Raw genomic sequence first — 25,251 nt, forward strand, 5'->3', positions numbered from 1 at the left:
GTTGTTGTTATTGTTGTTGTTGTTTTTGCTTAAGGATTAAGCCCAGGGACCTCTACCTCCGAGCTACATCCCCAGCCCTATTTTTTATTCTTTATTTTGAAAGAGAGTCTCACACAGTTGCAGAGCGCCTCACTAAGTACTTGAGGCTGGCCACGAACCTGCGACTCTCCTGTCTCAGCCTCCCAAGTACTGGGATGGCAAGTGCGCGCCAACACACCCAGCTCTGACTCAGATGTATTACTTAAAAAAACAGAAAAGCAACCCTGATGGGCTGGGTGTGCTGGCGCAGCCTGTGACCCCAGGGACTCAGAGGAGGACGAAGCGGGAGTATCTGCAGATTTGAGGCCAACCTGGGCAACTTGCTGAGACCCTGTCTCAAAATACTACCTCATCCCTGGAAAATTTTGCCTGCTCTTGGCAGGGCAGCTGCATGAGACCTGACACCTCCTCTGGCCGGCAGTGGTGCCTTGGTGCCTCTTCATCAAAGACCAGTACAGGGCCTGGCTTTACTATTCCAGGCCATCAGCTGACTCTAGCCTCATCACGGAGCCCTTGTTCTTTAGTTTACACACCATCTGCAATCTGACAATGGTGTGTGCTTTTGTTTTTTTTTTGGTGGTACTGGGGTTCCTGGAAACCCTTCTACCTCCGGGCTACACTCCCAGACCTATTTTATATTATTTTTATTTGGAAACAGGGTCTCTTAAGCCAGCGCAGTTGACTTCGAACCTGTGTGATCCTCCTGTCTCCGCCTCCCAAGTGCAGGGATTACAAGCGTGCGCCACCACGCCCAGCTGGTGTGTGCTTTTTAATCACAAAAATCATTCAACAATGAGCTATAACTCAGTGTATCTGCTGGCCTTCCATATTCTCTCATATCCACATGCATCTTATATTGCTAAGAGCTAAAACAATCTCCTCAAAGACCAACTAAAATTCCTCAGCAACAACAACAAAAAATTCAAACCCAAAGCAAAAGCACACAAAGGAGGGATCACTCCTGGAAAATTCCCTGGTGCAGCTTTCACAGACAGCAGCTGTTTTAAGTCTAACTGACCAGGAGGGTGTGCCCACACTGCCCAGCAGGCTCTGAGCATGGCCTCCTCAAAGTCACATAAGGGCCTCCTGAGAGCTCCTGCGTCTCCCACACAAAGCCTGTACACGTCTCTTCTACCCCCACTCCAGAAGCTGGCAGTCATGCCAACGGGCAGATGAATGCCACCTGGATGGTGGCACAGATAAATAGGACAGATTGGACTGGCTGCCTTTAGGTAGTCTCTCTGAACACAAGTACCAGACTCAATTAGACAAACGGAACTGGGAAGCCTAAGGCCAAGCAGCCATCTGGGAGCCGCACGGAAACACTGCCGCCCTTGCACCCTTACTGAAGTGGCCCCCACCAGGGGACAGGAGGGAGGTGAGCGCTAACTGAAAACAGTGTGCTCCTGTAGAAGCACAGGTCCTATAAGGAATGAGAAACCTCACCGTAATTCTAGTATAGAAGAATAACAGACATTAACGTGCCTCTCTCCAAAGAAATACGGTGTTCTCTAACTAGATGACCCTAAGACACCTTCAAATGTTTACGGAAGCTCCGTTAGCAGACCATGCCCTTCACAGACAACTGCGCTCTCTCTAAAGTAAGGCATTCTTGAGTGGCGGAGATGAGCTAATTAGGCGCACTCCGAGGCAGTTATTCCTTCAATGGAAGTCATCCAATTAGGTTTGATACCTGTCCCTGATTTGAGCTGAGGCAATCAGTGACATCATGTTGGCCCTGGGACATTCAGGTCAGCTTCAGCTCCCTGGCTAGGACTGTCATGAATGATGAATGAGCCCTGACACTTCCTCCTTGCAAGATACGGCCAAACCTATGCAATACGTCCTGCGGCGTCTAGATGAACGCCTTGGGCCCAGGGGAAAGTCGGCAGCGAAAGCTCCACACGAAGCCACCTGCTCTCGCAGGCGGACTCTACGGCTCTCTACGTGTATGCAGCTGGCTGCGGACCTTGGCGGACTCTACGGCTCTCTACGTGTATGCAGCTGGCTGCGGACCTTGGCGGACTCTACGGCTCTCTACGTGTATGCAGCTGGCTGCGGACCTTGGCGGACTCTACGGCTCTCTACGTGTATGCAGCTGGCTGCGGACCTTGGCGGACTCTACGGCTCTCTACGTGTATGCAGCTGGCTGCGGACCTTGGCGGACTCTACGGCTCTCTACGTGTATGCAGCTGGCTGCGGACCTTGGCGGACTCTACGGCTCTCTACGTGTATGCAGCTGGCTGCGGACCTTGGCGGACTCTACGGCTCTCTACGTGTATGCAGCTGGCTGCGGACCTTGGCGGACTCTACGGCTCTCTACGTGTATGCAGCTGGCTGCGGACCTTGGCGGACTCTACGGCTCTCTACGTGTATGCAGCTGGCTGCGGACCCTGGGAAGCATAATTGGGCTCAATACTGAGTTCGACCTCATCCTGCTAGTAACCTTAATTAAATTAATGTCTTATTAAAAACCAAAACTGTGCCAGGCGTGGTGGCGCACCCTTGCAATCCTCACGCGTGGGCGGCGGGGACAGGAGGATTGCACGGGTTCGAGGCCAGCCACACTGGCTTAAGAGACCCTGTTTCCAAATAAAAATATAAAAAAAAAAATAGGTCTGGGAGTATAGCCCAGAGGTAGAAGGGTTTCCAGGAACCCCAGTACCACCAAATAAATAAATAAATAAATAAATACCAAAACACCTCCGTAACTTAGTGAGACCCTGTTTCAAACTAAAGAATAAAAAATAGGGCTGGGAATGGCTCGGAGTTAATGGCCCTGGGTTCCACCCCCAGTACCACTAAACACACACACACACACCCCAAAACAGAGTGGATCTAGTCCCTCTGTTGTGAAGGTTAACCAGTGACCAATGAAGCTGTGTACTCAGGGGAAATCTTATCAGATGCCAAGTACAGAGAGCAGAGGTGACCAGCCCTGGAAAGCACTTCATTCTGCCCGGGCCTGCCCTGCTTCTGCACATCCTGTGAGAGCAGCACTGATTCTCTTTGTGCCATGCTGTCTTGTTAAAATGTCTGTACAGAAAACAGTCCTCAAGTGTGTCCCGCAGGAGTAACAGGCAGCTTTGTTTACTGTTGAATAAAATAAAGATGGTATCTCTAAGAAAACTTTGGTCAGATACCCTTAGTGGTCATTATAAGAGTCTGGGTTCCCCAAGCCAGAGGTTTCTCTCCTCTGCAGACTGTATTTCAAGAGAGGCATCGCCGTTCCCCACACGCTCTACGTCGCGGAGGGCTTGGGAAACGGACAGCACTCTGGCTCCCACTATTCTCAGGAGTAAAGGCCTACGGCTCTGACCCCTAAGTTTCACTTCTTCCAGTAGTATCTCTGAAGCTGGCAGATTAACTTCTTAGTCTGCATAGAGGACAAAATCCCAGACGCTTCACAGTTCTAAAACAACTGTTTTATAACAAAACAATTCAGGCCGACTTGGTGTCGCACACTCTTAATTCCAGTGCTTGGGAGGCTGAGACAGGAGGATCGCAGGTTTGCATCCAGCCTCAGCTACTTAAGTAAGGCCCTTCACAACCTAGTGTGACGCTGTTTTAAAATAAAGAATAAAAAACAGGGCTGGGGGTGGAACCTGGAGGTAGAATGCACCCCTGGATTTAATCCCTAGTACTGCAAAAATAAATAAATAAATTCATTTGTGACCACCTTCAGTAACTTTGAGGATTATCTGATATAGTCACTGATATTATAAAATGTAAAGAGCTACTTTTGGGGGGATGCCTTTCATATCTTTTTTAACTGTTTCCCTCCCCCTTCCGCCTGTGCAGGAAATCAAACCCGGGGCATCATGCATATTGGACAAGCACTCTACTACTGAGCAGTAAGGCTAGCCCTGACGCCTCCCTTTTTTAATAGGTCCAGCACAAGTTTAACCAGTACTCATGCTAGCTAAACCCTACTTGATATGAAATTAAGTTTAGAAATCCTTAACTCCACAGCCGGTTGTGGTAGTGCACACTTGTAATCCCAGCGCTTGGGAGGCTGAGACAAGAGGATCACGGGTTCGAGGCCAGCCTCAGCAAAGTAGTGAGGCCCTCCACAACTTGGTGAGACCCTGTTTCAAAATAAAGAATGAAATAGGGGTGGGGATGTAGCTCTAAGGTAGGATGCCACCGGGCTCAATTCCCAGTACTGCAAAGAAAGAAAAAAAAAAATCCTTAACGCCATAAAAGAAAAAAACACTGAGATTTTCTAGGCAGGTGAGTGAGAGGGGTGGAGCAACACTGGCCACGGTACACTCCCACCTCCCAGACATTCACTGGCTCCTCCACAAAGCCCTTTGCAGGCTTTGTCTTGGGCACTGACCTCTTCATAACCTCTCCCCAGCACACTCATGCGCATCCGAGCCTAAGTTCCCATTTATACATGCAGAGATTTCTCTGTATCCGGAAGACCTCTTAGATTTGTATGTAAAAGTAATGGTCCTCTGGGATATACCAATGACACCTCAAACTGAATGCAGCCCAAATGAAGCACCTCAGTCGACTGAATCCTGTTTCCAATGATTTTGCTTCGGTTCTCTAGGAAAATATATATCCTGTATCTAGCATCTACTTCACGGCCACCTTCAGTAACTCTTGGCATATTATCTTTACCAGAAGCCTGTTTGCCCTGTGATTCCAACACTTCAATCTTATACCACTGTCCCCTCTCACTTGACCACTGCCTTTTAACCAAGCCACCTGAATCCCATCTGGCCTCTTTTTAATCTGTTCTCTAAGATAGAGATATGTGATTTTTTTTTTTTAATACTGAAGATTGAACCCAGGGACATCTACCTCTGAGCCACACTCCCAGCCCTATTTTATTCTTTATTTTTTATTTATTTTTGGGGGGATACTGGGGTGGAACCCAAGGGCATTCTACATCCAAGCTATACCCCCAGCCCTATTTTTTATTCTTTATTTTGAAACAAGGTCTCTCTGAGTTGCAGAGGGCCTCACTAAGTAGCTGAGGCTGGCCGTGAACCATGATCCTCCTGTCTCAGCCTCCCAAATGCTGGGATTACAAGCATGCTCCACCATGCCCGGCTTATTTTATTTTTTATTTTGAAACAAGGTCTCACTAAATTGCAGAGGGCCTTGCTAAACTGCTGAGGCTGGCGGCAAGCCTGCGATCCTCTTGTCTCAGCCTCACAAGTACTGGGACTATAAGTGTGCACCACCATGCTGTGCTTGAACCATATGATCTTTATTTTTTAAAAAAGACAGGAAGAAACAAAAGAGCTTTTATATCTCACTTGCTTAAATCCTATTAGAAAAGCATCCCCACGTGTTCTCCAGTCTTCACAGGAAAAATGGATTCCAAAGGGCACAAATTCTTTTTCCGTTTCTCCAACATCATGGAGTCCAAAGCCCTTTCCCAAACATCAGCTTGTCATCCTCCTCCTTCCTTCACAAGTACCCAAGGACTGTCACACGACCAAGTCTCCTCTGATCTACCCCTCCCTTTCCCACAACTGTGAATCACAGAAGTCTAAAACGCAAGCTCCGGCCCAGCAATGCACAACCCGTACAGCAGCAGAAGCAAAGCCAGCGAGGAGGAGGGGAACAGGCTTGGAACATTTGTGTAATGACAGCATGCATATGTTCACCGAGTGACAATTAGCTTTTTCAGTGAGGTTAATTATTTCTCATAGTTGAATTTCCATACTTTCACACTTTCTTTAGATAGCAAAAGAAGCCATTTGATGCAAAGAAAAATAGTTCTTAATCTTAATATACTGCAGAGGAAAAAATCAGTTACCCTAGTTGAAAGAGATAAGAAGCCAAGGTGAACACCTAGAGTGACCGTAGATCACTGAACACCTAGAGCAACCGTAGACCCACTGAACACCTAGAGCGACCATAGACCCACTAAACACCTAGAGCGACCGTAGACCCACTGAACACCTAGAGCGATCATAGACCACTGAACACCTAGAGTGACTGTAGACCACTGAATACCTAGAGAGACTGTAGATCACTGAACACCTAGAGCAACTGTAGACCACTGAACACCTAGAGCGATCGTAGATCACTGAACACCTAGAGTGACCGTAGACCCACTGAACACCTAGAGCAACTGTAGACCACTGAACACCTAGAGCGATCGTAGATCACTGAACACCTAGAGTGACCGTAGACCCACTGAACACCTAGAGTGACTGTAGACCACTGAACACCTAGAGTGATTATAGATCACTGAACACCTAGAGCGACCGTAGATCACTGAACACCTAGAGCGACCGTAGACCCACTGAACACCTAGAGCAATCGTAGACCACTGAACACCTAGAGTGACTGTAGACCACTGAACACCTAGAGCGACCGTAGATCACTGAACACCTAGAGCAACTGTAGACCACCGAACACCTAGAGTGACTGTAGACCCACTGAACACCTAGGGAGACTGTAGACCCACTGAACACCTAGAGTGACAGTAGACCCACTGAACACCTAGGGAGACTGTAGACCCACTGAACACCTAGGGAGACTATAGACCCACTGAACACCTAGAGTGATCATAGGCCCACTGAACACCTAGAGCGACCGTAGACCACTGAACACCTAGGGAAACTGTAGACCCACTGAACACCTAGAGCAAACCGTAGACCCACTGAACACCTAGAGTGATGATAGTAGACCCACTGAACACCATTTTGCTAGCTACATAACTCAGTGGTAGAGTGCTTGCCTAAAGTGCTGGGTTCAATCCCCGGCCCAAGAAAAAAAAAGACTCCACACTGCTTATATAAAATGGGGATGGAAATGTATCAGAATATGAGTGCCTGACAGAAAAAGTGCTAAAAAACATTTGCCAAATCTGAATCTTATCAAACTACCCAATCTACAACCCCACAACTGATATAAGGTATTTCTAAACTATTAACATGAAAACCTGGTCGTAACACGTTATGTACTAGAAATATGGCGAGCATGAATCATGTTCACGTCTCCAGTCCTCCTGGTCCCAACTCCCAGGCTGCGCAGGCGGGCGGCAGATTCAAAAGCTTTGGGGCTGTGTCACTATGACCAAAATGCCTGACAAGAACTGGGAGGAGGAGAGCCTTGTCGGCGTGGTTTCTGAGGCTCAGCCCATGGCTGGCTGGCAGTATGGCTTCGGGCCTGAGGGGAGGCAGAATGTCACGGCAGAGGGCGAGGTGAAGGAGCGTTCTCCGAAGATGGCAGCCAGGAAGCAGGCAGACAGCAGGGGAGGGCCTGGCCCAGGAGGGGCCACCCACCTCCTCCAAGCGAGGCCCTGCCTGCCAGGCGGGAGCCCCAGCACCTGGGGCGGGGCCCTGGCAGAGCAAAGGACTCCACAGAAGAGACTCCACTTCAGCCAGTCACATTAGCAAGCCGAGAACTGGGGAGGGGATTCAGACAGACAACAGCATAAGCAAAGGCAAGGGCAGGAAAAGCCAATGCCTGCTCAGAGACTGGGGGAAAGCTGAAAGCCACGAATGAAACAGGAAGGAGTCTGTCCTCACTAAGGGCTAATGCCAGCCCCGGGGGCCCATGCTTGTAATCCCAGCATTGGGAAGGCTGAGATAGGAGGATCGCGGGTCGAGGACAGCCTCAGCTACTTAGTGAGACCATATTTCCAAATAAAGAATAAAATACAAGGCAGGGGGTGTAGCTCGGAGATCCAATGCCCCTGGGTTCCATCCCCGGACCCGGAAAAAAAAAAAAAAAAAGAGGTATGATCATTTAAAACTACTCTCTCAAAATATGTCATTTCAAGTGTGTTCCCTTTCATTCTTTCTTTTTCCTTGTCACTTTGGGGGTTAAGAAAGAAAAAGAACACATATGCTTCTTTTCAGATCCGCCACACAAACACTTCCTAGTCATCAAAAGGCAGGGGCGGCAGGAAGGAAGCGCAACTCAGCACTGCCCTGGAGAGCGCGTCCCCCACGGCCTGCCAGGAAGCCGCTGCAGAATGAAAATCCAAGCACTCCTCCCTGCAGAGAGAGGAGACGGTGAGGAAAGGACAAAAGCGTCCTGAGTGAGACAAGCTACACAGAGAAGCCTTCAGCCAAGACAGAGACCATCTTCCTGCGCTGCTGCCCATTGGACCAGACTTGGAAATGGCCCTCTGCCCAAAACCCTGGGCTACAGCGCTTTGTGTTCAATAAGCTTGAAACAAGGTCCCAATCAACCTCGAAGTTAACTTGATTCAGAATGACCTATTTACATACACCATAAAATAGACTTGTTTAGAAAGGATGAACTGTAAAACCAGACACGGATGGGAAAACATAAAACACTTGAATTAGAATTATTTTATCCTGGGAAAAACTAGATTTTTCATTACCAACCCAAAACATTCCCTGTCCTTTTCCCATCTGTTTAAAAATATAAAAACAAAGTGAACAACACTTCATGGTAATGCACATTTACTAAAAAATTATTTTTTCTTTTTCTTTCTTTCTTTCTTTCTTTTTTTTTTTTTTTTTTTTTTTTGGTGGTACTGGGGTTCCTGGAAGCCCTTCTACCTCCGGGCTACACTCCCAGACCTATTTTTACATTTTTATTTGAAAACAGGGTCTCCTAAGCCAGCGCGCGCGGCTGGCTTCGAACCTGAGCGATCCTCCTGTCTCTGCCTCCCAAGTGCGGGGATTACAAGTGTGCGCCACCACGCCAGGCTGAATTTTTTCTTTTTTGCTTAATTTAGTGATAAACTTTGTGTGATACTGGGGATGAAACTTAGGGGGGGTTCTACTCTGAGATATACTCCCAGCCCTATGTTATTTTTTATTTTGAAACAGGTTCTCAGTAAATTAGAGAACTTTGCTAAAAGAGGCTTTGCTAAATTGCTGAGGCTAGCCTCAAACCTGCAATCCACCTGTCTCAGCCTCCCAAGAACTGGGATTAACAGGTGTGCACCACCATGCCCAGCTCAGATTTTAAAGCAAACAAAATCTGTACAAATCTCACAGTTATTAAAAATTAAATAGGTTAACAATAGTAATATATAGTCCATAATAGAGATAATGTAACTGTGTCTGGCATGTAGAAAGAATTATATAAATGTTACTTTTATTATTATTATTCCCTGTTCCCCAAACTACATTCAAGTGTTTAACTCTGAATTTATTTAATATAAAACGCTAAAAGCCTATAGCCAATAGTAAATGCAACTCTCACTAGCAATTTTAAAAGTTGGAAATTATTAAAGATGCCCCTCTGTTGTGTGTGTGTTTTGTTTTTTTTTTGGTGGTTTGGGGTTCCTGGAAACCCTCTACCTCCGGGCTACACTCCCAGACCTATTTTATATTATTTTTATTGGGAAACGAGGTCTCTTAAGCCAGTGAGGCTGATTTCAAACCTACGCGATCCTCCTGTCTCTGCCTCCCAAGCGCGGAGATTACAAGCGTGCGCCACCACGCCTGGCCTAAGATGCCCCTCTTATTTACAAACACAGCAGGTAGTACAAATCATCCAATCAAAACAGACGTGCCAGGCATTATACCACATGCCTGTAATGCCAGTACTTGAGAGGCTGATATAACAGGACTGCAGGTTCAAGGACAGCCTCAGCCACCTAGCAAGACTCCGTTTCCAAAGAAAAATATTAAAACAGAAAGGGCTAGGGGTATATCTCTGAGGCAGAATTTCTCTAAGTTCAACCCCCAGTACCAAAAAAAAAAAAAAAAAAGAGGATTCAAGTCCAGCAGTTAAAGAATTCGGATTACACTCACACAGTAACCTATTCTGAGACATTTCTTCTTCATCACACGGGTATTTCTGGTCCTATAATGATCCTTGAAATAATGGCTGCAGCTGGGGATATTTATAGTGCACGATACTTGAAAGCACAAGCTGGTGCTTCGAGTTCAGTTCTGAGGACTGATCACTGCTGTTGCTCCCTCTTGAGGGGTTACTAAAATGACTGACAAAGCATCCATTTATTTCAATACATTTTTTTTCCCAGAGGGATATGGGAAAGAATCCATGGACAAGAACTTCCAATAAACTTTTGGATATCAGAAAGCAAAACGGGGCCAAGCAGTTAACTACGCAGAACAGAAGGTCGGGAGCAGTCGCGCACATGTGCGATCCCAATACTTGGGAGGCTGAGACAGGAGGACACAGGTTCCAGACCAGCCTCAATAACCCTATTTTCAAATAAAAGATAAAAATAGGGTTGGGGGTATAGCTCAGAGGTAGAATGCACCTGGTACCACAACAAAATAAAATAAATGAATAGAAGCTAGCACCTAAAATACACGCAACAGCAAGGCAATTTACCCTAAAAGAAGAAGGCCGAGAGGGTCAGAATTTGGAAACACCAGGTTCTACAGACTACAGAAACGAGGAACAATTCAGACCACAATGAGACACCACTTCACACTGATCGGAATGGCTGACTTAAAAAATGTTTACGAGGATACAGAAAAACTGCAACTGCTGTTGAGAAGGAAAAGGGTATGGCTCTGGAAAACAGCTGGTAGATACTCAGAAGGCTAAACACAAAGCTACATATGCGCCAGCAAGTCCACCTATATAAGGATATATGCCCGACATCCTAATACAATATGTTATGACATATGTTATACTGCTATACGTTGTTTATGTCTACACACACACACACACACACACACACACACACACTCTCTACCTATATAAAAACACATGTATACATTATATCATGTATATATGTATACACCTACAGCATGCTATGTAATATGTTACAATTCAATGTATAAAGAAATATAACTGAAAGTACATAACTTATAAAAGCCTAAAAGCAGAAACAATGCAAATGTCTAATAATTGATTAATGGGTAAATAAAACGTGGTCCATGACACAACAGAATATTATTTGGCAGGCCGGGCGTGGTGGCACACGCTTGTAATCCCCGCGCTTGGAAGGCTGAGACAGGAGGATCGCGCAGGTTCGAAGCCAGCCTCAGCTACTTAGTGAGGCTTCCAGCAACTTAGTGAGACCCTGTTTCCAAATAAAATATAAAAAAGGTCTGCGAGTATAGCCCAGAGGTAGAAAGCCTCTGGGTTCCACCCCCAGTACCACCGAAAAAAAAGAATATTATTTGGGAGAGCTGGGCATGGTGGTGCACACCTGCAATCCCAGTAAAAGAGCATCCCATCAACTTAGCAAAACCATGTTTCCAAATAAAAAATAAGAGTGCTGGGGTATATCCCAAAGGCAGAATGCCTCTGGGTTCCACCCCCAGTAACACACACACACACACACACACACACACACACACACACACACACACACGAATATTATTTGGCAATAAAAATAAATGGAACATTAATACATGTTATAACATAAATGGACCTTCAGAGCACCATATAAACAAGAAAAAGAAGTCATCAGGAAACACCATACAGGACATGATTATAACTACATGAAACATCTGGAGTAGGCAAATTTATAGAGATAAAACGCAGGTTACTAGCTGCTTAGGACAAGGTGCAGAGGGGATGCAGAGATTGCAGGTGACAGGGGGTACAGGGCGTAATGGTGAATGAAAATGTCCTAAAGTTGTAGTGACTGAATTTATAACTTTGTGAATATACAAAAAACATACATTTTACTTAGATAAATTACATGATGTGTTAATTATATGTATATATTCATAAAACTATTTTAAAAGTGAGAGCCAGGTGTGGTGGTGCAGGCTTATAATCCCAGCATTTGGGAGGCTGAGACAGAAGGATTGGGTTCATGGCCAGCCTCAGCTATAAGGCCCTTTGCAACTCAGTGAGACCCTGTTTCAAAATAAAGAATAATAAATAGGGCTGGGTGTACTAGTACTGGAAAGAGGTTTTGAAATATATTAATGTATCAGTATGGGGAAAGATTTCCAATTTTGAAAATATACCGTGTATACTATGAAAAGGCCAAAGCCAGGGAAGGGGTTTCTTTACATTTCTAAAAGAGAAACAAGTTCACACATCTTGGGGAATGAAACAAAAGGCAGAGGCCCGTGTTTGGAGACAGGACTGCTCCCCCTCCCGCCCCAAATCCAGCTGGAGAGATAGCAGAACAGGACAGGGCTAGAGATATGGGCTAGTCTATAGACCAAAGGACCTGCCGCGGACTTAGTCAGGATAAGAACTCAGCATACCGGGGGTTCTGTGGTATTTTCATTCGAATTGCCCCCCTGTGCCCCGCTCCGGCACAGGGCTGTAACTATCTCTGTATTTTTATCCTTTTAATAAACGTCTTTAAATCTTCAGCAGCTGTCCAAGCTATGCATATTTATTCTTAGCTTAAGACAAGAATCCACGGTTTTTCTGTTTGTGTGGTTGTGGTGGGGGAATTAATTCTCCCCTTACACACCAAACACTTTTCATCCGCAACACTTGGGGATGTAGCTCAGAGGTAGAATGTCCCCAGGTACCACCCCCTGTACCACAAAAAAAAGGGAAAAAAAGTGAGGAATACAGAGGAACATAAACAGTTACCTTGTCTATGCTAGCCTCGAGGTTCAATCTCCAGGTACTACAAAATAAAAAATATATCCAGGTAGGGTGGCACACACCTGTAATCCCAGGATTTGGGAGGCTGAGACAGGAGGACTGCAGGTTTGCAGCCAGCCTCAGCGATGTAAAAAAGACTCAGAGACTGAAGACAGAGGAAGGGTCAACAAGTCAAAAGGAAGCTGGCTTCCTTTTGAACAGAAAGCAGAGGAACAGATGACCCCAAAGAATGCCCACCACAGACCAACGTTAGCAGGGTGGAGCCCAGACTTGCCCTCCAGAAGTGTGAGATAATAAAGCCGTGTTAAGCCCCTAAATCTATGGGTTTGTTATAGCAGGAACTGAAAGCGTGTGCGCACACACACATTATACTACAAAGTGTAACGTGTTTACATTAAGGTTTCTGGTTCAAAAGCTGTAAGTAATCCTGGACTTACGGTCTTCTTAAAACACCTGACAGAACACCTTTAGCTTAATTTCTTGGGTTTTTTTTTGTTTTATGTTTGTTTTTGTGGTAGGGGATGAAATCTCCAGACTATATCCCCATACTCATTTTATTGTTTACTTGGAAACAGGCTCTAAGTTGCTGAGAGCCTCACTAGTTGCTAAAGCTGGCTTTGAACCTACAATCCTCCTGTCTCAGCCTCCCAAGTATTGAGATTACAAGCATGCGCCACCATGCCTGGCCTCAGCTGAGTTTATCAAGGATATATTCCAGAGGCTGCACAGAGTTCTCAAAGATGATATTTTGAAATTTGCTCATTATACAAAACACCTACGAAACAATGCATACACACGTACTTACGCACATGGTCAAGAGAAAACACACAGAACAGACAGATAACAGGAGTAGAAGTAAAATAATGACCATTCATGTAAATTCAAATCTCTCTCCAGCCGTGGTGGCACAAGCTTGTGATCCTAGTACTTGGGCTGAGACAGGGGTTCAAGGCCAGCCTCAGCTACTTTAGTGAGGCCTTGTTCAAAATAAAGAATAAAAAAGAGGGCTGGCTGGGGGTGTAGCTCAGAGGTAGAATGCCCCTGGGTTACAACCCTAGTACCAAAAAAAAAAAAAAACCTGCTAGATTTAGAAAAGATATGATGCCCTCTACAAAAACAACTGCCAGGAATAGAAGGAAAACAAGACTGGGGTGTACACATCTGGGGGAGACAGCAGCATGAGGTGGTGGACCTAGGAAAGCGCTACAAACTGTCAAGAAAGAAAGGCAGGCTGGCCGCGGTGGGCCACACCCTCGGCCAGTACCTGTGGGCCCAGCAGCTCGGGAGGGCCCTCAGGAACGGAGACCCTGTTTTAAAACAAAACGTGAAGCCTGGGACTGAAGCTAGGAGGCAGAAGGCCCCTGGTTCAAGCTCTACCTCATGGAAGGAAGGGAGGAGGGAGGTAGGGAGGGAGGGAGGGAAGGAAGTATTTCAACAAAGCATGCTTAGGAAAGCGTATTTAAGACAGGAAACACAAAGGTGCGCCAATGCTGGCTGACGCTCACAGCGCTGAGCGGAGCGAGGAGCCTAAGGGCCACCTGCCAGAGGAAAGGGGCGACGGCACGGCGCAGCACTGCCCACGCCTCGCGCGGGGTCAGCAGAAGGGCTCGGTGCGATGCTCAGCCAATCCCTAGGTGAGCACTGGGGGAGCACTGGGCTAGAGAAGTCAGGAGGCTGAACTTACACGACAGCAGAACCGGGGTTCAAGCCGGTCCTCAGACTCCAAAGCCGGCATGCTGTGCTGGTGCCTTATCACTCAGCAAGTGTTTATCAAACTACACACCAAGGGCCATTTGTTATGCAAGGTTCTTACCTTTAAAGAGGGAGGGAGGGGAGACAGACATGTACCAAAAGTCAGTGACTGGGACAGGAACACACTAGAGGGTGTAGCCCAAAAGAGAGAGCGAGCTGCCCTGCGCTGACCAGTGGAGACCGCGGACGGTGCTTGTGTTAAGCAGCCAACGGGAGGACAGTGACTGCCCGGGAGACACACGCACTGTGGAAAAGCAAAGGGTGCGCACGAGCGTGCTGCGTCGCGAACACTTGGAGACGGAAGATGCCAGATCAAAGGGCCTTGTAGGCCCTGCTAAGGGACCTGCACTTGAAGTTACAGGGAAGTGAAAGAACTATCTCCAGACTTTGGACCAAGATTAGACTGCAGTGAAGACAGAAAGATCAGGAGGTTACAAGGAGACTTCCAAGCTGCTTTTTAAACCAGGTGGAAAGAACGGGTCCAAAGTCTCTTTTTCAGAAAGGTTCTTCCCCCCTGAGTAAGATAAAATCAATCTCTTGTTATACTATCAGTTAGAGTACAACAAAGAAACAGTTAATGGACAGGGAGGAGATGGGAGGTTTGCTTCCTCAATCCCTAAAATATATTACTTAAGCAGAATGTGGGCTTAGGTGATTCATTTCTCCAAAAGCCACAATGAACAGAAGCAGGATGGCCTGGTGTTTATCTTGAATGCAAGGCCAGAGTCTCCAATCTCGAGACACCATCTTCCCTTTAGTAGAGGCTCCGGGTCCTGAACAGGCGCTGGCCTGGCCTCCGTCCAGCACGCTGCCGACTCGGGAGCTGTCACTGCCACCGCACCACGCAGACGAGAGGCAGGGAGAGCAAGGGCGGCGGCGCCCCAGCACCACGCAGGCCTTCGTGCTCGTCGAGGCGCCATCCAGGGAAGTGCGAAGAGATGTGGGGCCCGGGGCTCTCCTTCCAAGCCGACCTCCACGCACACTCCCTTCACTCACCACACCTGTCACTTGAGAAAGTGGCTACGTCTTGTCTAAGGCCAGCCCCTCAGGCTGACTCACTCCCGTCATGGCAACAGGACGAAGGCACAGGATCTCATGAAGACCAATCCAAAGGTCATTTTCTTTAGTGCCGCCCAAAGTAGAGGCCCACAGCACTTTTTTCTCTATCCATGTTTATTAACTACTTCTCTGAATTGTATGTAATAGTATACACACCAACACATCCCAAATGAATTTTTTTAACAAATACTTTCTGAACGCTTAGTCTACGCCAGTTACAATGTAAGGTTTCATGATAAAAACTAAACAATGAAGAACTGAAAAAGAAAAATAGTAATGATACAAATCTACTGTCTTTCAAAAGCTCCCCAGCCGGGAGCTGTAACCCCAACATTCAGGAGGCTGGGACAGGAGGATCACGGTTCACGGCCAGCCTCAGCTACTTATGAGGCCCTTTCAACTCAGTGAGACCCTGTTTCAAAATAAAGAATAAAACATAGGGCTGGGGGTGTAGCTCAAAGGTAGAATGCCCCTAGGTCCAAACCCCAGTACCAAAAAAAAAAAAAAAAGCTCCGCAAGTACAAGGAAAAAACAATGCCACATAATAATGTAGCATTTGTATGTAGTTAGTAGGGAATCACAGATACTTTCGATGCATGTTGTAAACCATCTACTCAATCAATCTTCATTCCAACCTCCCTACTCGCTGCTCCAAGAGTAACTTCTTGCTCTGCACAAACTAAAAAGTTCACACACACACACACACACACACACACACACACACACACACACATCCTTTTCCAACTTTTTATTTCTAATGGCATCCTAGATATCTACAACTTCAAGCAAATCTTTTATTACTCTGGGTAACAATATCATTGGTTGTAAATCACAGGTTAAACAAAAAAACCTAATGTTCCTTCCAGTTCTAAATTTTAAAAGGTACATTTTAAAAGATTTTTAAAATCTTAAGTAAAAGACCTTCTCATAAAATTACTCCTCATGTTTCCCCTGGAAAAACTAGCTGGGAATGGTGGTGCTTGCTTTTAATTCCAGCTTTTGGGAGGCTGACAGAAGAGGATCGTGGTTCGCAGACAGCCTCAACTACTTAATGAGACCATCTGCAACTAGGTGAGACCCTGTTTCAAAATAAAGAATAAAAAATAGGACTGGAGTAGAGCTCTGAGGTAGAATGCCCCTGGGTTCCATCCCCAGTATCAAGCAAAAAAAAAAAAGAGTCTCAGTAGAGTTCAGGGAGCATACATAATTGTTTGTTTTAGTAGTACTGGGGACGGAATAAATGGTCCTTCTGCCTCCAGCTTACACTTCAGCCCTCTCTTTGTTTTTGTTTGTTTGTTTTTTTTTAATTTGGAAATAGAGCCTTGCTAACTGCTGAGGCTGGCCTTGACCTGCAATCCGCCTGTCTCAACCTCCCAAGCACTGTGATCATAGGCGTGTACCATCATACTTGGCTAAGGAATGATAGGTCGGGTCCCTCCCTTCCCGCAGTGGGGACAGAAGGCAGAACTCTGGAAGCCAGAGCAGAGATGCCGCAAGACTCCCAACAGCACAGGACAGACTCCAGGGGTCACCAGAGGACCAGCATTCTCACTGCCGCTAGCCCCACCCCAAGACCCCGGCTACATAAATCCCCTCACTTCCTCTCTGCCGTGCGACTCTACTGACCAACCACATGATTCTGCTGCTCAGTCATCAGTCCCTTCCCCCACGGTCAGTAGACCTCACCCCAAGGTGCCAGTTTAATTAAAGAGGCCTCTAATAACTTGGCTGGTCTTTGCCTGCTTTGTGACCCACAACTCAATTTCAACATTGCAGGGAACATACATAATTAAGGGAGAAAATAACTCGTGAATGTTTTGTTATTGGAGAAACACCTGTAGGCAGCCCTTGCTCTGCACAGTTGACATGTATGAATTTCAGTTACCACATTTAAGTTAAACAACACCAGTCTCCCAACAACATAGTTCAAATTTCAGTGACTCAAAAGCTGTAACTACATAAAGTAAAAACTTTGCTACGAGCTCTTCAGTCCAGAAATCACGTAAATAAAAGGTGAACAACATGACTGGTGGCCAACTGTGTCACTGTTTCAAAGTTTCTCCGATAAAATTATACCTCAACTATTTGGCTCGCCCACAGACTGCAAGCATAGAGAGCTCTGTTGCCCGCTTGCCTCACAGTAAGCCATTGGTGGATTTTACAAAAATAGATGCTGAAAAGAGATAATTAGCCCAACAGAATAAAACTGCAACAAAGACATGAAAAGTAATCATTCTAGAAGTGAAATATGAATTGAGTGTAAATGAGCTTACAGAGATAGTTCAATGTAAGAATGGTGACACTGTGCATGCAGCCAGAGAAATATTGTGAAGATGAACTTAACACAAATGAATAAAGTGGCTAAAATAAAAGGAAAATTATATTACAGCATAAGTGATGCTACCACATTAAAGAAACTCTTGGAGAGAGTTCACCTTGAAACCTTAAAGGATAAGCCAGGCATGGTGGTACACACTTGTAATCCCAGTACTTGGGAGGCTGAGACAGGAGGATCACAAGTTCATGACCAGCCTCAGCAACTTCATGAGGCCCTCCACAACTTAGTGAAACCCTGTTTCAAAATAACAGGTGTGATGGTGCACACTTGTAGTTCCAATACTAGGGAGGCTGAGGCAGTCGGACTGTGGTTTGTGGACAGCCTCAGCTACTTAGTGAGGCCATGTTTCCAAATAAAGAAAAAAAATAGGGCTGGGGTGTAGCTCAGAGGTAGACTGCCCCTGGGTTCAGTCACCAGCACCGCAATAAATAAATAAACAAACAAACAGGTTGGGTATAGCTCAGTGGCAGAGTGCTTTGCCCAGCATGCACAAGACTATGGGTTCGACATCCAGTATCACAAAAAATAGAGAGAGAGAAAAAAGAAAAGAATGGTCAATTTTATGTTTACTACAATTTTTAAAAGGACTTTTTTTTTTTGGTGGTACTGGGGACGGAACCCAGCAGCCTTCTACCTCCAGGCTATACTCCCAGACCTATTTTATATTTTATTTGGATCAGGGTCTCTTAAACCAGCTGAGGCTGGCTTCAACCTGCGCGATCCTCCTGTCTCTGCCTCCCAAGGGGGATTACAAGCGCGCGCCACCACATCCGGCTTTTAAAAGGACTTTTTAAAAGTAGGCTTAAAGCTAGACATAGTGGCACACACTTGTAATCCCAGTACCTGGGAGGCTGAGACAGGAGGATCACGAGTTCAAATCCGGCTTCAACAACTTAGCAAGGCTCTCAGCAACCTAGTGAGACCCTCTTTCCAAATAAGAAAACCAAATCCAGCTAGGGGTGTAGCTTGGAGATAGAATGCTTCAAGGTTCCATCCCTAGTGTCCCCCTCCCAAAGAAGTAGGCTTAATGAAATCAAAACTGAAGTTTAAAAAGTAAACTTACAGAACTTAAAATTAAAGCTAAAAGTGATAAAGACTTCAATCATTCTGTAAGGAAGAGGAGAAGGGTCCCTATTTCCAGGCTTTCCACAATCATCAATACAGTCGTCTTGTCTACGGTGGACCACAGAGTGGCAGTGTACCTAAGACTATGACAGAGCCCGGGCATCTGAGTGTCTTCACCCAGTATATGCTTCTCTCCTGTTGTAAGTGATGTGTGCATAAATGCACAGAACCGCACATACGTTATGTATCTGATGGTACTAAACAACTATTACTGGTTGTGTATTTACTATACTACACTTTCATCATTGTATTAGAGAGTACTATTTTTGCTTATTGAAAAAAAAAAAGTTTATGAGCCAGGGTGGTGGCGCACGCTTGTCATCCCAGCATTTGGGAGGCTGGAAAAGGAGGATCGCAGTTCGCGGCCAGCCTCACCTACTCAGTGGGGCCCCTTACAACTCAGTGAGACCCTGTCTCAAAATAAAGAATAAAAGATAGGGCTGAGGGTGTGGCTCGACGGTAGAATGTCCCTGGGTTCCATCCCCAGCACCACAATAAAAATAAATTTTAAAAAGTTATGTAAACCAGTATGCCGCAACATGCCAGCAGCAGCCTCACAGGTCCTGTGTTTGCTGCTCTTGCCGGCATCAAGAGGCCAAATCAGGTGCCTGGCTCCATGAGGCTCCCACAACAAAGCTGCCTACTGGCAAGTTCTCAGACTGCACCCGTCCTTCAGCCAGGTGCGACTGTACAGACCCGTGCTGCCACTCAGAGACGGCTGCAAGCCGTTACCTGTGAGATGTGATTGATGGAAGACTCCATCCTCCGAAGCTGAGAGGCCTGGATGTCCAGCAACTGGAGCACATTGTTGGCCAGCGCATTGATCTGATAGGCGACACTAGCGAGAGACTGGGTCGTATACGCTTTGGTCTCTTCTAAGGCTTTTCTCTTGTCTGTAGCCTGAAATAAGAAGAAAACCAGTATTTATTTAGGTCACTACTCATTAAACATTTATCCTAGAGGAAGACAAAGCTGCAATTAATATACTTACTACAATTCAAACAAAAAATGCACCAATCTGGTGATAGTCTCAGGACAGTGGACGACGTTTACAGATGAAACCAGGTTTTTTAAATACCGACCCTGTAATCTCACAACGTCGCTAAGTTCGTGTATTAGTGCCCATCACTTTTCTGTAAATTCCTTCCGATTCTCTCCATAAACAATCATGCTGCTTGTAAATCAGAGCACCCTCACTCTTCTCAGCCCTAGCTGTATGCCTTTTGCTTCTTTTTCTAAACTAGTCAGAAACTTTAGTACAATATTGAGTAAAAGTTTGAACCGCAGTGGGAAAGCGTTCCCGACCCGACCCGACCCGGAGCGCAGATCCTCCGGAGGCCTCAGAGCTGCTCCTAGCCGTCGGGAGGCCGGGCGGCAGGCCTGCTCTGAGTACGGCTTGGTTGTTTCCTTGGGCCAGCCAGTGCATCCTAGCTTCTTCGGCCTGCTTTTTACTTTTCAGTGCATGGGCTGCACGCACACAAGAGTGGAAGAGAATGCCCGGTTTTTTCATTTCTATTCAAGCATAGAGTCACATTTTATTTCCCAGTGTCCTGTATTATACGATCAGTGATCAGATATTGTCAATAAAATGGTAGCAGAAATGGTACTATTGTCAGTCTTGGGCATAAACCATTTCATAAAAACATGCATGTTCAATGCAATGAGGTAAATATAGTCCTGTCAAAACAATAATGGTGTATTTAAAAGAAAACAATATTTTACATTGCTTCCATTTTTTAATTTGAGGTAATTAAGAGTAAACAAAATGTTTAAATTTATCTTCTCAGTTATGCACTATTTCAAGTGCAAAACAGACACAGGTGGATTCTAATTACCTTACTAGAGAGTACAGTTCTAGTCACAGTTAATTTCCTCTGAGGACCATGAATCTAAAACCTAAATCTGTTCAAAATTGACTGTCTCCACTTACTGCAAGCTTGTAAGTTTAGTACCCAAGAGCTGGTCTTCCCCCGTAGAACTGTCACTATACAACCACCAAACAACCTAAGTATGTTCCAAGAGTAACAGAAACTGCATTCTAAACTATGAGAGAAACAGCCAGCATTGCCCCAAGGAACAGAAACTGCCCCGGGCTTCCTTGCAAACTCTAGAAGTACTTTTTGTGTGTGTGTGTGTGTGTGTGTGTGTGTGTGTGTGTGTGTGTGTGTGCATGTGACTGAGGACTGAACCCAGAGGCAATTCTACCTCTGAGTGTGTGCGCGCGCGCGTGTGTGTGTGTGTGTGTGTGTGTGCATGTGACTGAGGACTGAACCCAGAGGCAATTCTACCTCTGAGCTATACCCCATACCTATTTTCTTCTTTGAGACAGGGTCTCGCTAAGTTGCGAAGGGCCTCCCAAGTCTCCGAGGCTGGCTGCGAACCCGCAATCCTCCTGTCTCAGCCTCCCAAGGGACTCCAAGTGTGCGCCCCTCAACCAGCTCTATAAATACGCTTGACAGATTGCTGCTAGGAGATGACATGTGATAAGAAACCCATTTGCCATCCCTGCTTTATGTCATTGATGAAGTTTGTTTAAAATGGAAGCAAACATATTCAGATTTAAAAGAGGTTATTTAAAATAGCTAAACTTAAAATAAACAATATAGCGAAAACCAAACAGGAAATTCCTTAGATAACAGAACTTTATGACCATCATACATATAAAAGGAACTCTCTCCTTCCTCCGTACCCACCTGTGGAAATTGAACTGTACAAAGTCAGGATGCTAGCTAGAGAGCAGGATCGTTCCAAGCAGTATCAGCTCTTCTAAATCCATGCGGGTGTGTGGGTGTCTGTCTGTCCATCTGTCTGTCTCTCTCTCTTTCTCTGAGGACTGAACCAGGGGCACTCTATCTCCAAACTACATCCCTAGCCCTATTTTACTTTTTGTTTCTAAACAGGGTCTTACAAGGCTGCTGAGTCTCGCTACATTGCTGAGGTTGTCCTCAAACAGGCAAACCTCCTTGTCTCAGCCTCCCAAGTGCTGGGATTGCAGGCATGTGCCCTCATGCCTGGCTTTCTCTTGTATGTCTGCTACATACCCCAGAAGACAGCTACACAGGCAAAGTAGTCACTACTTTTTTCTATTTTTTTCAATTCCTGAAATACAAATCACTAGCTATAATCGATCTCTCTCTCTCACTTAGGCATTTTGCCTGCCTTTTCTCTCCCTCTTTCAACCTTCACCTATTACTACAGGAAAAATATTTTTCCTCCTTTTATTTTATTTTTTTTTTCTTTGTAGTACTGGGGTTTGAATCCAGGGACATTCTACCTCTGAGCTCTACCCCCAGGCCTATTTTTTATTCTTTATTTTGAGACTGAATTTCAAAGGGCCTCACTAAGTAGCTGAGGCTATCTGCCAACTGTGATACTCCTGTCTCAGCCTCCCAAATGCTGGGATTACAAGTGTTCGCCACCGCACCCAGCTTTCCTCTTTATGTGAATAACTGAACCTCAAAGAGAGTACCCCTGTAATGGCTATGCTGAAAAGGTTTCAAATTTTAAATAAAAAACAGCAACCAGACGTGGTAGCACATGCTTGTAATCCCCGTGCTTGGGAGGCTGAGACAGGAGGATCGCATGGGTTCGAAGCCAGCCTCAGCTACTTAGTGAGGCTCTCAGCAACTTAGTGAGACCCTGTTTCCAAATAAAATATTAAAAAGGTCTGGGAGTATAGCCCAGAGGTAGAAAGCCTCTGGGTTCCACCCGCAGTACCACCAAAAATAAATAAATAAATAAATAAATAAATAAATAAATAAATAAATAAACACCAGCTCTATATTCTTTACAAATCTTTGGTGTTTCTGACTTTGAATGCAGTAATTGTTGAAACTATGGAAATGGAGAAAAATATAAAGGCAAAGTACTGCGTTTACAAGCGTGTGTCACCACATCCAGCTAAATGTATATATACATATGTAAATATATATAAGTATGTAGATATATCTTGCTAAGGCTGGCCTCAAACCCGCAATCCTCATCCCAGCCTCCAAAAAAATGTGATCACAGGTGTGCACCACCATGCAAAGCTGATACAAATATATTATAGAAAATACCCAAACCAGCTGGGCGTGGTGGGCACGCTTGTAATCCCCGCGCTTGGGAGGCGGAGACAGGAGGATCGCGCTGGTTCGGAGCCAGCCTCGCTGGCTTAAGAGACCCTGTTTCCAAATAAAAATATAAAAATAGGTCTGGGAGTTTAGCCCGGAGATAGAAGGGCTTCCAGGAACCCCAATACCACCAAAAAGAAAAAAAGAAAAGAAAAAAAGAAAAAGGAAATACCAAAACCAATAATGTCATTCTGTTCTACCTTAAATCTAGCCTATGTGTGTGTGTGTGTGTGTGTGTGTGTGTGTGTGTGTGTGTGTGTGTGTTACTAGGAGTGGAACCCAGGGACATTCTGCCCTTGGGGTATACCTCCAGCCCTATTTCACTTTGAAGCAGGGCTTCCTTCAGCTGTGGAGCCTCAGCAACTCTGCTGAGAACGGCCATGAACTGGAGACCCTCCTGCCTCAGCCTCCCAAGAACCAGACTACACACGCGGTCCACTGTGCCCAGCTACATCTTTTAAAGTAACATAGATGTCAGGCGTGGTGGCGCACGCTTGTAATCCCATCATCTGGGAGGCTGAGACCGGAGGATCGTGGTTTGCGGACAGCCTCAGCTACTACCTAGGCCCTCTACAACTCAGTGAGACCCTATTTCAAAATACAGAATAAGAAATAGGGCTGGGGTGTAGCTTGGAGGTAGAATGTCTCTGGGTTCTCTCCGCAGTACCGCAAAAAAAAATAAATAAATAAATAATATATAAATAAAAAATAACACAGGCCGGGCGTGGTGGCGCACGCTTGTAATCCCTGCGCTTGGGAAGCAGAGGCAGGAGGATCGAGGCCAGCCGTGCTGGCTTAAGAGACCCTGTTTCAAAAATACAGAAAATAGGTCTGGGAGTGTTGTAGCCCAGAAGGGCTTCCAGGAACCCCAGTACCACCAAAAAAAAAAAAAAAAAAAAAAAACACAGCTGTGTATGGTAGCACACCTTTATAATTAGAGTACTTGGGAGGCTGAGAAAGGAGGATCACAGGTTCAAGGACTGCCTTAGCAAGTAGTGAGACTCTAATCAACCTAGCAAGACCGTGTTTCAAACAAAAATAAAATTGGGCTAGGGGTGTAGCACGGAGTTAGAATGTTCCTGGTTTCAATCCCCAACATCACCAGAGAAAAAAGGAAAGAAAAAAAAAGAAACACATCTTGGATTAAGGGCCTTAAAAAATGTGTATTAATACAAATGAGAAGAACTTAAAACTTCAATTATTAGTATCTGTAAAAGGAAGAGCTTTAAAATATAAAGACAAATAGCTACTGTCTAAAGACCAAAAACTAAAGGCCTGGGTGAGTCTAGCTCCGAAATCCCTTCCAGAAGACTCCAAGACCACTGGGTCAGGACGGATGAGAGGGTCGGGAAAAGAGCACAGAGCACGGAGCCAATGCAAAGCCACTCAGCAAGCCAAGCCTGGGGACCAGGGCACACACACCCAAGCGCCTAGCTACCACTCAATGAATCTGGTTTTCTCCAACAGAGTTCCCGTTTCAATAAAAGTAAAAACTAAAAAGAAATCCTGCCACGTTTTGGCAAGTATTCAGTAAAAAGAGTGTGTTTCTGTGTTACAATTCAGCTGAGCCTCTCAAGCTGAGAACCGCGGCCCCACGCGGCCCGCTCACGTGTAGCCGCTGAGCGCCCGGAGCGTTTCGTTCCCAGCAACACCTAAGTTTTGACGGACAGGAATGGGAGTTGTGGCACTCTCTTCTTTACAAAGTAATCAACTGCTAGTGTACTTATCACATAAAACTGCAAATGTGACAATAATGTAGGATTTGTTTTCAACCCTTCACAAGTCCATTTCTATCCCCCACGGCATTTCCAACAACTAGAAAATTGGGGTCTGAAATTCTAAGTTTTTCCATAATTACAGACTAACTCAATGACACTTTTCGCAAATAAATTCCTTTATCATCCTGTGCCACTCTAAAAAACTTGCCTTTTAAAAACAGGTTTAGGCCCCAATTCTAAAACTCCAGTTCAAGAAAAAGCAACTACAGGCCGGGCGTGGTGGCACACGCTTGTAATCCCCGCGCTTGGGAGGCGGAGACAGGAGGATCTGCAGGTTCAAAGCCAACCTTGCTGGTTTAAGAGACCCTGTTTCCAAATAAAAATATAAAATAGGTCTGGAAGTGTAGCCCGGAGGTAGAAAAAAAAAAAAAAAGAAAGAAAGAAAGAAAGAAAGAAAGAAAGAAAGAAAGAAAGAAAGAAAGAGAAAAGGCAACTACATTTAAACACATCACTGGTTGGACATTTAAGTTTTACTGATGGAAAATTCCTCATATTAAGTATAAGATATTGTTATCCTCTCATCTATCCCTTTTCATGTTAACTATCTTTGCATATGATTTTCTTAAAAGAAATTAAGTTGAAG

At 45.4% G+C, this 25,251-nt stretch overlaps 1 protein-coding gene across 31 annotated transcripts in view; it reads right to left on the reverse strand.

The window, feature by feature from the left end:
- Positions 1-25,251, reverse strand: part of ABI1 (abl interactor 1) — a gene marked incomplete at both ends in the record, with an annotated part of 82,121 nt that overhangs the window by 32,932 nt on the left and 23,938 nt on the right. For 25 of the 31 annotated variants that reach the window (XM_080716968.1, XM_080716961.1, XM_080716953.1 and 22 more), the window contains one exon: positions 19,511-19,678. The exons of the other annotated variants lie outside the window; for them this stretch is intronic. In XM_080716968.1, coding sequence (XP_080573094.1) covers positions 19,511-19,678 — 168 coding nt within the window. The remainder of the gene's footprint in view (positions 1-19,510; positions 19,679-25,251) is intronic. 31 annotated transcript variants of the gene reach the window in all.

This window comes from Muscardinus avellanarius, assembly GCF_963383645.1.
Source record: "Muscardinus avellanarius genome assembly, chromosome: 20".
In the NCBI taxonomy this organism is placed as follows: domain Eukaryota; kingdom Metazoa; phylum Chordata; class Mammalia; order Rodentia; family Gliridae; genus Muscardinus; species Muscardinus avellanarius.